The 12,384-nt window shown below is 36.3% G+C and overlaps 1 protein-coding gene across 8 annotated transcripts in view; it reads right to left on the reverse strand.

Annotated features, from left to right (window-relative positions):
• ARID4A (AT-rich interaction domain 4A) overlaps window positions 1-12,384 on the reverse strand; it is a 66,467-nt gene that overhangs the window by 23,269 nt on the left and 30,814 nt on the right. For all 8 annotated transcript variants that reach the window (XM_036918960.2, XM_036918949.2, XM_036918936.2 and 5 more), the window contains 4 exons: window positions 4,526-4,598; window positions 3,528-3,622; window positions 3,278-3,375; window positions 2,520-2,751 (listed from right to left, as the gene is read on the reverse strand). In XM_036918960.2, the coding sequence (XP_036774855.2) occupies window positions 2,520-2,751; window positions 3,278-3,375; window positions 3,528-3,622; window positions 4,526-4,598 (498 nt within the window). The remainder of the gene's footprint in view (window positions 1-2,519; window positions 2,752-3,277; window positions 3,376-3,527; window positions 3,623-4,525; window positions 4,599-12,384) is intronic.

The raw sequence follows: 12,384 nt of genomic DNA on the forward strand, positions 1-12,384 counted from the left end.
CCTTCACAGCAATGACTAGTCTTTTCTCTGGCTTGAGATGTGAAATGACAACCCATCAACTCCTATGTAAGTTTCTCTTCCCCTCAAAAGTAAGAGTGACTCATGTAAATTACTTAATTATGTCCATGTCTACTATGATCCTTGGCTACTTAATTTCTCCTTTGTTCACATTTTTGTATCTCACATTAAAATTTTCTTGGCTATAATCTAAGTTTTAAAAGAATTATCTAAATGTTAATGATACAAGTTAATAATAATAATAATAATATTTATAAATCAACCCCCTAAATTATGGACACTTTAAAAGCTCTGTTGTCTATAATTCTACTGTTTTTTTAAGATAAAATTTACATTATCACTGTATTTCTGTGTGACTATATTTTAAACAGACTGCATTACATCAGTGGCCAAAAAATGAGCTGATTTCCTTGATTGAGTATTTGGAGAGATCACCGGGCCAGTAGGAACTTCTTTTACCCCCAGCAACTTCTATCCAGCCTCTTGTTGCATGCTCAACTGATGATAACTGGGGAGCCATTTCATCACCTCCTAAAGTTGTCCTACAAGTCAACCTCTATATAGTGGCAGAATTCCCCTCCATTTGGAGTAAAGTGAGGATGAAAAAAAAACAAGAGAGCCAGCAACTTAGGGAGCACTAGAATACTTTACACTTAGTATCTCAGTATCACAAATGTTTTCCCTAGTTCCTGCCTTGTGCTATTTAAACTTCAAAGGCAGAAAAAGAAGAAATTTATTTTTCTTATTACAAATAACTAGAAATTAAGTTCCATGAGGACAGGGACTTTGTACTATTCATTTCTGTATCCTCAGACCTAGACAGTGCTTGCACATACTAGGTGCTCTTTAAATATTTGTACTTAAATGAATAAGAGCAACTGTTTATCTATCAAAATTTAGGTCTGTATGCTTTTGTCCCAGAAATAACATTTTTAGAAGTCTGCCCTCTCTATATTCAGATAAAGTGAGGAGGATATTTTTATAAGCATATTTATTACAGCACTTTTTATCATCATAAAAAATTGGAGAAAATCTTGAGGAGGGTAAATTTATGGTACATCCACACTATGCAACACTCTGCAGATTTTTTACTTAAGATGAGGAAGGAGGTATTATTCAGTCTTAAAAAGGAAGCAAAATCTGACACATTTATGGGTGAACCTTGAAGACATTATGCTGAGTGAAATAAGTCAGTCACAAAAGGACAAATACTATAATTCCATTTATATGAGGTACCTAGAGTAGTCAATTTCTTAGCAACAGAGAATAGAACGGTGGTTGCCAGAAGCTGCAGGAGACAGGGATGGGGAGTTACTGTTGAGTGGGTATGGTTTCAGTTTTCCGAGATGAAAATAGTTCTACAGATGGATGTGCTGATGCACAACAGTGTGAATGTAGTTAACGCCACTGGACTGTACACTTAAAAATGCTTAGGATGATAAATTCTATGTTATGTGCATTTATAATTTTTTTAACTTAAAAATATCAAAGAAACAAACCAATTTCAATGTTTCATGGAATTCACTGTAAGATTCCATTTACTAGATGATCATCAGAATGGACAGTTTTAAAAAATGGTTTGTGAGCAAATAAAAGAGAAGATAATTTCACCTCCTCTTTCATTAAATATGATTTCACTGGAAAATAAGATGTATTTTATAGTAAGGGCACTTCTTTGAAAGTGCAGTAATTTCTTTCTCCTTAAATGTGGTAAATCCTACTATGTAGACATCATTTGACAAAGACCAAAATAGTGGATGATAACTTCTACATAGGACTTAGATACAAACAGAACAAAAAGTACACTTAGAAGATAAAATCAGTGTGCATGTGATTAGAAAACAAGGAAGGATGTGAAAATGTGTACTGCTGCAAAAGCTGTACAGTGTGCTGTGGAGTAACAGAGAAGGAAAAGATCAGACCTGGCTAGGGGCACAGGTATTATAAATAAGATTTGCTAACTTAGTAATGATTTAGTAAGTCTTTACTATATGCTAGGCCCTCTTCTAGATGCCTGGGATCAGCCAGTGAACAGATTTAGCCCTAATCCCTGTCCTCATGGAATGTGATTCAGGTGCACAGTAGGTAAAAGAAACAATAAATAATAAACAGAATAAATAAGTAAATTACAGATTAAAAGAACAACCTTAGAGGGATTGCCAGGGCCAAAGAGAGGAGGTAGGTTACAATTTAGATAAGGTTACCAGGATAGGCTTCGTAAGGTGATAATTTTAGCAAAAAACTTGAAAGAACTGAGTATTTGAGATTGACCCCAGATGACAATGACTTGAATAGACATAAATAGAAAACAACAGGAGGAATGGTCTCCAAGTAGAAGAAATAATATGTGACATTTAAGAAAAGGTTGCCAGGCTAGTATGCCTAAAGCATAACTAAATACTGGAAAACAAACTAGTTTCCTTGAAGTATTTTTGTGTACATAACAAAAAATTTTAAATAATCCTAAGATAAACCCGATAAAACTAGTATTAACTACTTACTCTTGGAGATTTTAATTCTACTTCTTCTCTTTCACTTTCACTGTTTGAATCAATATTTTCCTCGGGTTCACTCTTCACTTCTACTAATGGCATTTCTTGATCTACTTTTAGAGCCTCTTCCATTGATTCTTCTAAGTCTTTTTTTTCCTCTTTTACTTTGGGTTCATGGTGGTGAATAGTCCTGAATTGAATATTTGCAGAACGGCAGTACTCCTCAAAACCATAGAGATACCTAAACAAACAATATTTCATTTTAAAAAATGTTAGTCCTAATATTTAACATGAACACTATTTTATTAAACACAATTTTTTTTTAAAACTAAAACTCAAGACTTTTTTTTTAAGTGCTTTTTCTATGTTACTAATTTCTTGGTGTTTTACATAGGACTATAAAGCAAAATATTATTCATAAAATAAAATTTCTTCCTGAAAAATCTGAACCTGTGATAAATGAACAGTTATCACAGTTTTGATATGAAGATTGTTCACCACAAAAGATGCAGCTCTACAGCATATATTGTCATTTCAGACTATAAACATTGCCTACATCCCTAACTTGAAAAGGAAATCAGGACAAAATAAAAAAATGGAGTAAAGCAGACTTGTGCACTGAAGTAACTTCCCATCACAAGTACCCAAATCTTTTTATATCCTTTCCCTAATGCTCTTTGATGGATGTGTTCTTGTCTTTTAACAAATTAAATGGAAAATATTCCCTGTAAATACATATTCTTTCACAAATAAACTATGCTACTTACTTTCTATAAGCAGTTTTTACATTGTAAGAAGCAGCTGAATTCAAAATAGGAATGCCAAGGTCCATATAAATTTGCTTCCATACAGCACCACTATCAATCTGGAAAATTAAGTTTTCATTTGTTAACATCTGCAAAGGGAAATAACCTTTACAATAATATTGTATATTCATTAAGAAAATGTTTATTACCTAAAATTACATAGAACAGTGCACCATTAGATGATTTAACTTCTCATCACACCCTTACTTACATTGTCACATCCACCTTGATGATAAACCAGTCTAAAAAGTTTGAAGAGATTGAGATCTTTGTAGCCCAAAACAGGTGGTTTGTTGATTGGAGTACCTTTTAATATCAGAGGGTAGGAATGAAATGTTTATTCAAGTGGGAAATTTAAGTTTCAAAGCTATCAATTTCTAATATCCCAAATGTCATTAATCAAAGATATACATTTAAAAAACCTTAAATTATGTAAGACAACACATGATATTCTCTATATTTCTTATATAGCATTGTAGTGGTATTTAGGTTTACTGCCACATCTAATAAAATCACCTAACTGCCACTGAGTTGGGGATAATGAAACTAAACCTTGGGACTGCAAGGTGTAACAATGCTGCTCATTCAGGAAGGGTGGGCAAGAGCACAGGCAACACAAAGGGCACGTTTTAGGTCACGGTTCTGTAGTCACTGCTTGAACACATGTTAACTATTAGCAGTGATCTGAAGTGTAAATTCTGAAGGCCACAGAATTTCTAGGATCAATCTGAGGATTTTCCAGTACTAATGCAATGCCAAGAAGTATGATGATTTATAAAGGTTCTGTTTCTTCTGTTAGGAAGTTCTATTCTGTTTAGAAAGGGACTCCTCTATTATGTTTACTTTGTTGTGACCAAGGATAAGGGCAGTTTACTTGCTGTAAAGACAGTATTGGCAATTAAATGGGCATGTAGATTAACAACGACTGTTTGTTCTCTATTACTGAAATACTGTTTTAGTATTTTTTGGTTTTATAAGTCCAAAGGAGCCTAAATTTAATCATACCAAAACTATTTGCCTATGTATTTCCACTCAAAATAGATACTAATAGTTTTTATTCCAAATACTTTATTGTCAGCTACAACTGATTCCTAGGCTTTCCTCAAAATCCAAATCTATATGTCCATGATTCTAACAAAAATGATGCATAAAACTAGAATGTAGAACTGAAAAAAAAAAACTACTTTTAAATAATGAGCATGAAAATACCTCTGTCTTCCATAAACTTATAAAGCTGTTGGAGGAAGTTGTCCCTCTCTTCTGGATCAAGTTCTTCCTCAGGCTGTAAAAGTAAAATATATAAATATATAGATAACAATGAATGGGATTTTTGTTTTTGTTTTTGTTTTCATTTTGTAAATCCACTGTAAGGGGATAAGAGTTTAATGAAGCTGGAAAATACGAATTTTCTACAAGTCCCACAATGCCAGATTTTCCATCCTATTTTGTTACAGCTGTTTTGATAAAACTGTCAAGATACACAGTCTCTACCCTTCACCCCATTTATCACTCTAACTCTACCTTTGAGTATCACCACAGGAACTAAGATTAGCAAGTAAAAAAAGGATGAGGAATGGGGTGGGAGTATTTTCACCTCATTTGGTATTTTTTTTAATCCATCAAAATAACATGTGCCCCATGCAAATATATTGATAGATGAGCACAAGATTCAAACACATTTATTATTTAAAAATAATCCGAAAAGATGGCGGCGTGAGAGGAGAGACAGAGGCTTCCTCCTAAGACTGGATACAATTAGAAAATTAAATTGGCACAACTAATCCTAAGAGAGCAACAGGAAAGAGAACGGCGTCAGACTGCACACACCTGGAGAAAAGAGCAGACCTCAGCGAACGGGGTAACGTACCAGAGCTGTGGCTCCGCAAGACCCAAGCCCCTCCCCGACACCAGCTCACCGGCGGGAGGAAGAGAAACGGAGCAGAGAGGGAGTGGAAGGCTTGGGACTGATGAATACCTAGCTCCGGAGATCTGCTCTGGGAGCACAAACCTACATTTCTTGGTGCTTTCATGAGACTCGCATGACTACTGGGTTGGGAAGTTAACACAGGCAGTTCCTGGGGAAACTGGGATTCCAGCTGCTTGTGGAAAGCAGGGATAAATACCTGGCTGCTCTGGGACAAGAACATACCTGTGTAACCGGCCCACTGGTTCAGGCAGTGGAGACAGGCACAGCAGCTGGGAGGCGGGGGACAGCTCTTTCGTTCCCCCAGGCACGAGTACCGCTCTCCTGCGACCCCCGAACATTGCTTAAAGGGGCTGAGCAGCTCCAGAATAGAGCTTCTGGACACTAGAGGGCGCCATATACAAACATGAAATTCCAAAAGAACCTTGTCCAGAGTAAAATTGTTAATACAACTCCGGAGAAAGATTTAAATGATATGGACCTCGTGACTCTTCCTGAAAGGGAGTTCAAAATAAAAATCATCAACATTCTAATGGAGGTATGGAAAGACATCCAAGCACTCAGGAGTGAATTCAGGTCAGAGATCCAATCCTTGAAGAACACGATGGAGGGTATTAAAAGCAGGCTGGATATGGTGGAGGAGACAATACATGAATTAGAAACTAGAGAAGAGGAATACAAAGAAGCTGAGGCACAGAGAGAAAAAAGGATCTCTAAAAATGAAAGAATATTGAGAGAACTGTGTGACCAATCCAAGCGGAACAATATTCGCATTATAGGGACACCAGAAGAAGAAGAGAGAAAGGGATAGAAAGTGTCTTGAGGAGGTAGTTGCTGAAAACTTCCCCAATCTGGGGAAGGAGATAGTCTCTCAGGCCATGGAGATCCACAGGTCCACCAACACAAGGGACCCAAGGAAGACAACACCAAGACACATAGTAATTAAAATGGGAAAGATCAAGGATAAGGACAGACTGTTAAAAGCAGCCAGAGGCACAAATAAGATCACATACAAAGGAAAGCCCATCAGGCTAACATCAGACTAACATCAGACTTCTCAGCAGAAACCTTACAGGCCAGAAGGGAGTGGCATGATGTATTTAATGCCATGAAGCAGAAGGACCTGGAACCAAGATTACTTTATCCGGCAAGATTATCATTAAAATTTGAAGGAGGGATTAAACAATTTCCAGATAAGCAAAAGCTGTGAGAGTTTACCTCCCACAAAACATCTCTGCAGTCTATCTTGGAGGGACTTCTATAGATGGAAGGGTTCCTAGGGTTGGATAGCTGTCACCAGAGGTAGTAAAAGCATGGTAGGGAAGGTGGAGCAGCTGATTGTGAGGCAAATGCAAAATTAATTGACTATCCCCAAAAGTCAATCAAGAGATAGACAAAAAGTACAGAATTTGATACCTAATATATAAAGAATGAAGGAGGAAGAAAAAGGAGGAGAAATAGAAAAGAACCTTTAGATTGTGTTTGTAGCAGCATACTAAGTGAGTTAAGTTAGATTCTTAGATAGTAAGGAAAGTAACCTGGAACCTTTGGTAAACACAAATCTAAAGCCTGAAAGGGCAATAAGTACATACCTATCAATAATCACCCTAAATGTAAATGGACTGAATGCACCAATCAAAAGACACAGAGTCACTGAATGCATAAAAAAACAAGACCCATCTATATGCTGCTTACAAGAGACTCACCTCAAACCCAAAGAAATGCACAGACTAAAAGTCAAGGGATGGAAAATATATTTCATGCAAACAATAGGGAGAAAAAAGCAGGAGTTGCAGTACTAGTATCAGACAAAATAGACTTCAAAACAAAGAAAGTAACAAGAGGTAAAGAAGGACATTACATAATGATAAAGGGCTGGTCCAACAAGAGGATATAACCATTATAAATATATATGCACCCAACACAGGAGCACCAACATATGTGAAACAAATACTAACAGAACTAAAGGAGGAAATAGAATGCAATGCATTCATTTTAGGAGACTTCAACACACCATTCACTCCAAAGGACAGATCCACCAGACAGAAAATAAGTAAGGACACAGAGGCACTGAACAACACACTAGAACAGATGGACCTAATAGACATCTATAGAACTCTACACCCAAAAGCAACAGGATACACATTCTTCTCAAGTGCACATGGAACATTCTCCAGAATAGACCACATACTAGGCTACAAAAAGAGCCTCAGTAAATTCCAAAAGATTGAAATTCTACCAACCAACTTTTCAGACCACAAAGGTGTAAAACTAGAAATAAATTGTACAAAGAAAGCAAAAAAGGCTCACAAACACATGGAGGCTTAACAACACGCTTCTAAACAGTCAATGGATCAATGACCAAATTAAAATGGAAATCCAGCAATATATGGAAATAAATGACAACAACAACACAAAGCCCCAACTTCTGTGGGACGCAGCGAAAGCAGTCTTAAGAGGAAAGTATATAGCAATCCAGGCATATTTAAAGAAGGAAGAACAAACCCAAATGAATAGTCTAACGTCACAATTATCAAAATTGGAAAAAGAAGAACAAATGGGGCCTAAAGCCCGGAGAAGGAGAGACATAATAAAGATCAGAGAAGAAATAAACAAAATTGAGAAAATGAAACAATAGAAAAAAATCAATGAAACCAAGAGCGGGTTCTTTGAGAAAATAAACAAAATAGATAAGCCTCTAGCCAGACTTATTAAGAGAAAAAGAGGATCAACACACATCAACAGAATCAGAAATGAGAAAGGAAACATCACGATGGACCCAACAGAAAGACAAAGAATTATTAGAGACTACTATGAAAACCTATATTCTAAGAAGCTGGAAAACCTAGAAGAAATGGACAACTTCCTAGAAAAATACAACCTTCCAAGACTGACCAAGGAAGAAACACAAAATCTAAACAAACCAATTACCAGCAAAGAAATTGAAACGGTAATCAAAAAACTACCCAAGAACAAAACCCCAGCCAGATGAATTTACCTCAGAATTTTATCAGACATACAGAGAAGATATAACACCCATTCTCCTTAAAGTTTTCCAAAAAACAGAAGAGGAGGGAGCACTCCCAAACTCATTCTATGAAGCCAACATCACCCTAATACCAAAACCAGGCAAAGACCCAACCAAAAAAGAAAATTACAGACCAATATCCATGATGAACGTATATGCAAAAATACTCAATAAAATATTAGCAAACCGAATTCAAAAATATATCAAAAGGATCATACACCATGACCAAGTGGGATTCATCCCAGGGATGCAAGGATGGTACAACATTCGAAATTCCATCAACATCATCCACCACATCAACAAAAAGAAGGACAAAAATCATCTCAATAGATGCTGAAAAAGCATTCGACAAAATTCAACATCCATTCATGATAAAAACTCTCAACAAAATGGGTATAGAGGGCAAGTACCTCAACATAATAAAGGCCATATATGATAAACCCACAGCCAACATCATACTGAACAGCAAGAAGCTGAAAGCTTTTCCTCTGAGGTCGGGAACAAGACAGGGATGCCCACTCTCCCCACTGTTATTTAACATAGTTCTGGAGGTCCTAGCCACAGCAATTAGACAAAACAAAGAAATAGAAGGAATCCAGATTGGTAAAGAGAAGTTAAACTGTCACTATTTGCAGATGACATGATAGTGTACATAAAAAACCCTAAAGACTCCACTCCAAAACTATTAGAACTGATATCGGAACACAGCAAAGTTGCAGGATACAAAATTAACACACAGAAATCTGTGGCTTTCCTATACACTAACAATGAACCAATAGAAAGGGAAATCAGGAAAACAATTCCATTCACAATTGCATCAAAAAGAATAAAATACCTAGGAATAAATGTAACCAAAGAATTGAAAGACCTATACCCTGAAAACTATAAGACACTCTTAAGAGAAATTAAAGAGGACACTAACAAATGGAAACTCATCCCATGCTCTTGGCTAGGAAGAATTAATATCGTCAAAATGGCCACCCTGCCCAAAGCAATATACAGATTTGATGCAATCCCTATCAAATTACCAGCAACATTCTTCAACGAAATGGAACAAATAGTTCAAAAATTCATATGGAAATACCAAAGACCCCAGATAGCCAAAGCAAGCCTAAGAAGGAAAAATAAAGTTGGGGGGATCTCACTCCCCAACTTCAAGCTCTACTACAAAGCCATAGTAATTAAGACAATTTGGTACTGGCACAAGAACAGAGCCACAGACCAGTGGAACAGATTAGAGACTCCAGACATTAACCCAAACATATATGGTCAATTAATATTCAATAAAGGGGCCATGGACATACAATGGGGAAATGACAGTCTCTTCAGCAGATGGTGCTGGCAAAACTGGATAGCTACATGTAAGAGAATGAAACTGGATCACTGTCTAACCCCATACACAAAAGTAAATTCAAAATGGATCAAAGACCTGAATGTAAGTCATGAAACCATAAAACTCTTAGAAAAAATCATTGGCAAAAATCTCTTGGACAAAAACATTAGCGACTTCTTCATGAACATATCTCCCCAGGCAAGGAAAACAAAAGCAAAAATGAACAAGTGGGACTATATCAAGCTGAAAAGCTTCTGTACAGCAAAGGACATCATCAATAGAACAAAAAGGTACCCTACAGTATGGGAGAATATATTTGTAAATGACAGATCCGATAAAGGCTTGACATCCAAAATATATAAAGAGCTCATGCACCTCAACAAACAAAAAGCAAATAATGCAATTAAAAAATGGGCAGAGGAACAGAACAGACAGTTCTCCAAAGAAGAAATTCAGATGGCCAACAGACACATGAAAAGATGCTCCACATTGCTAGTTATCAGAGAAATGCAAATTAAAACCACAATGAGATATCACCTCACACCAGTAACACCAGTAAGGGTGGCTACCATCCAAAAGACAAACAACAACAAATGTTGGCGAGGTTGTGGAGAAAGGGGAACCCTCCTATACTGCTGGGGAATGTAAGTTAGTTCAACCATTGTGGAAAGCAATATGGAGGTTCTTCAAAATGCTCAAAATAGACTTACCATTTGACCCAGGAATTCCACTGCTAGGAATTTACCCTAAGGATGCAGCACTCCAGTTTGAAAAAGACAGATGCACCCCTATGTTTATCGCAGCACTATTTACAATAGCCAAGAAATGGAAGCAACCTGTGTCCATCAGTAGATGAATGGATAAAGATGTGGTACATATACACAATGGAATATTATTCAGCCATAAGAAGAAAACAAATCCTACCATTTGCAACAACATGGATGGAGCTAGAGGGTATTGTGCTCAGTGAAATAAGCCAAGCGGAGAAAGACAAGTACCAAATGATTTCACTCATCTGTGGAGTATAAGAACAAAAGAAAAACTGAAGGAACAAAACAGCAGCAGAGTCACAGAACCCAAGAATGGACTCACAGTCACCAAAGGGAAAGAGATTGGGGAGAATGGGAGGGTAGGGAGAGATAAGGGTGGGGAAGAAGAAAGGGGGTATTATGATTAGCATGTATAATGTGGGGGGTGGGGGAAAGGGGAGGGCTGTGCAACACAGAGAAGAGAAGTAGTGATTCTACAACATCTTACTATGCTGATGGACAGTGACTGTAATGGGTTTGTGGGGAGGACGTGGGGTAGGGGAGAGCCTAGTAAACATAATGTTCTTCATGTAATTGTAGATTAATGGTAACAAAACAAAAAAAAATTAACAGTGTTAAAAAAGAAATTTTTAAATGATAATAAAGAACTAGATAAATAAATTAATAAAAAGCAAAAAAAATAATAATCCATATACAAGTATAACAGCAAAGCAAAACTGAAGGAACAAAACAGCAGCCGACTCACTGACTCCAAGAAGGGACTAGTGGTTACCAAAGGGAAGGGGCTGGGGAGGGCGGGTGGGGAGGGAGGGAGAAGGGGATTAAGGGGCATTAGAATTAGCACACACAATATAGGTAGGTCATGGGTTATGCAGTACAGCATGGAGAAGACAAGTAATGATTCTCTTGCATCTTACTACACTGATGGATAGTGATTGCAATGGGAGGGGACTTGATAATACAGGCGCATGGTGAAACTACAATGTTGCTCATGTGAAACCTTCATAAGATTGTATATCGATGATACCTTATTTTTTAAAAATCCATATACAAACATTAAAATCTTGTTATTACTGAATGAATATAAACCAGAAGTTGTAAAGTCACATGGCACAGAGTTTTGTTTGGACAACACAATGTTTTAAAGAAATTTAAATACCTTTAAGTGAGTTATATAATTCTATATTGTCCCCAGATCCTACCATCCCCTCTTATATCACACTAGCCTGGTTTTTCATTTACCTTTCTTGCCATGAGCTCTATAGTTGATTATTATGGGTTTTAATAAAATACTCCTTTTCTGATAACTACTTATAAACTACTTGGGAAAATTCTTATTTAAAGTTTAACAGTACTATGGAGAAACAAAACACTGATCTATTTCTTCCATAACAATTATCATAATTTGATTTCAGAGTACTAATATTCTATATTATAAAAGAATAATTCAGATTTTTATCTTTCAAAGCAAAGACAGCTGTTAGGCAATAAATACTGAGTGTTCACAGTCCAGAGGTTTTTAAAATTATGTATCCTTTAAGAGTTTTAATTGCTAATAATAGATCCAGAATCAATAAACATGTAGTTGATTGAAATATATAATAAGAAAAGCCAAGAGGCAATCCAGGGAAAGGGAATAGGACATTCATTCAGAATGATTTATGACACTGGAGTACTTTCAGTTTCACCAAATATAAAGAAACTCATATAAAGAACAAATATAAAGAAATGGGAGGAGTTCTAAACCTCAAAATTATCTAGAAATTGAGTTCTAAACCTCAAAAATTAACAATTTACAAAGTTAATAATCACTACAGAGTTAATAGGGGTCATTACTAAGTGCTCAAATCAGGAGATGGCAGTTTTTTCCCTAAGTGAATTTAAAAATCTTGCTTTTACAAGGTTATTAAAACAACTGCCAGTAAGTTAACTCAAGGAAAAAGGTAATCAAGTAGCCCAGGAATCATTTCAGACATTAATTTTAAGGACTTCTGGTATGAGGGAAAAAACCCT

This window comes from Manis pentadactyla, chromosome 11 (genome assembly GCF_030020395.1).
Source record: "Manis pentadactyla isolate mManPen7 chromosome 11, mManPen7.hap1, whole genome shotgun sequence".
In the NCBI taxonomy this organism is placed as follows: Eukaryota; Metazoa; Chordata; class Mammalia; order Pholidota; family Manidae; genus Manis; species Manis pentadactyla.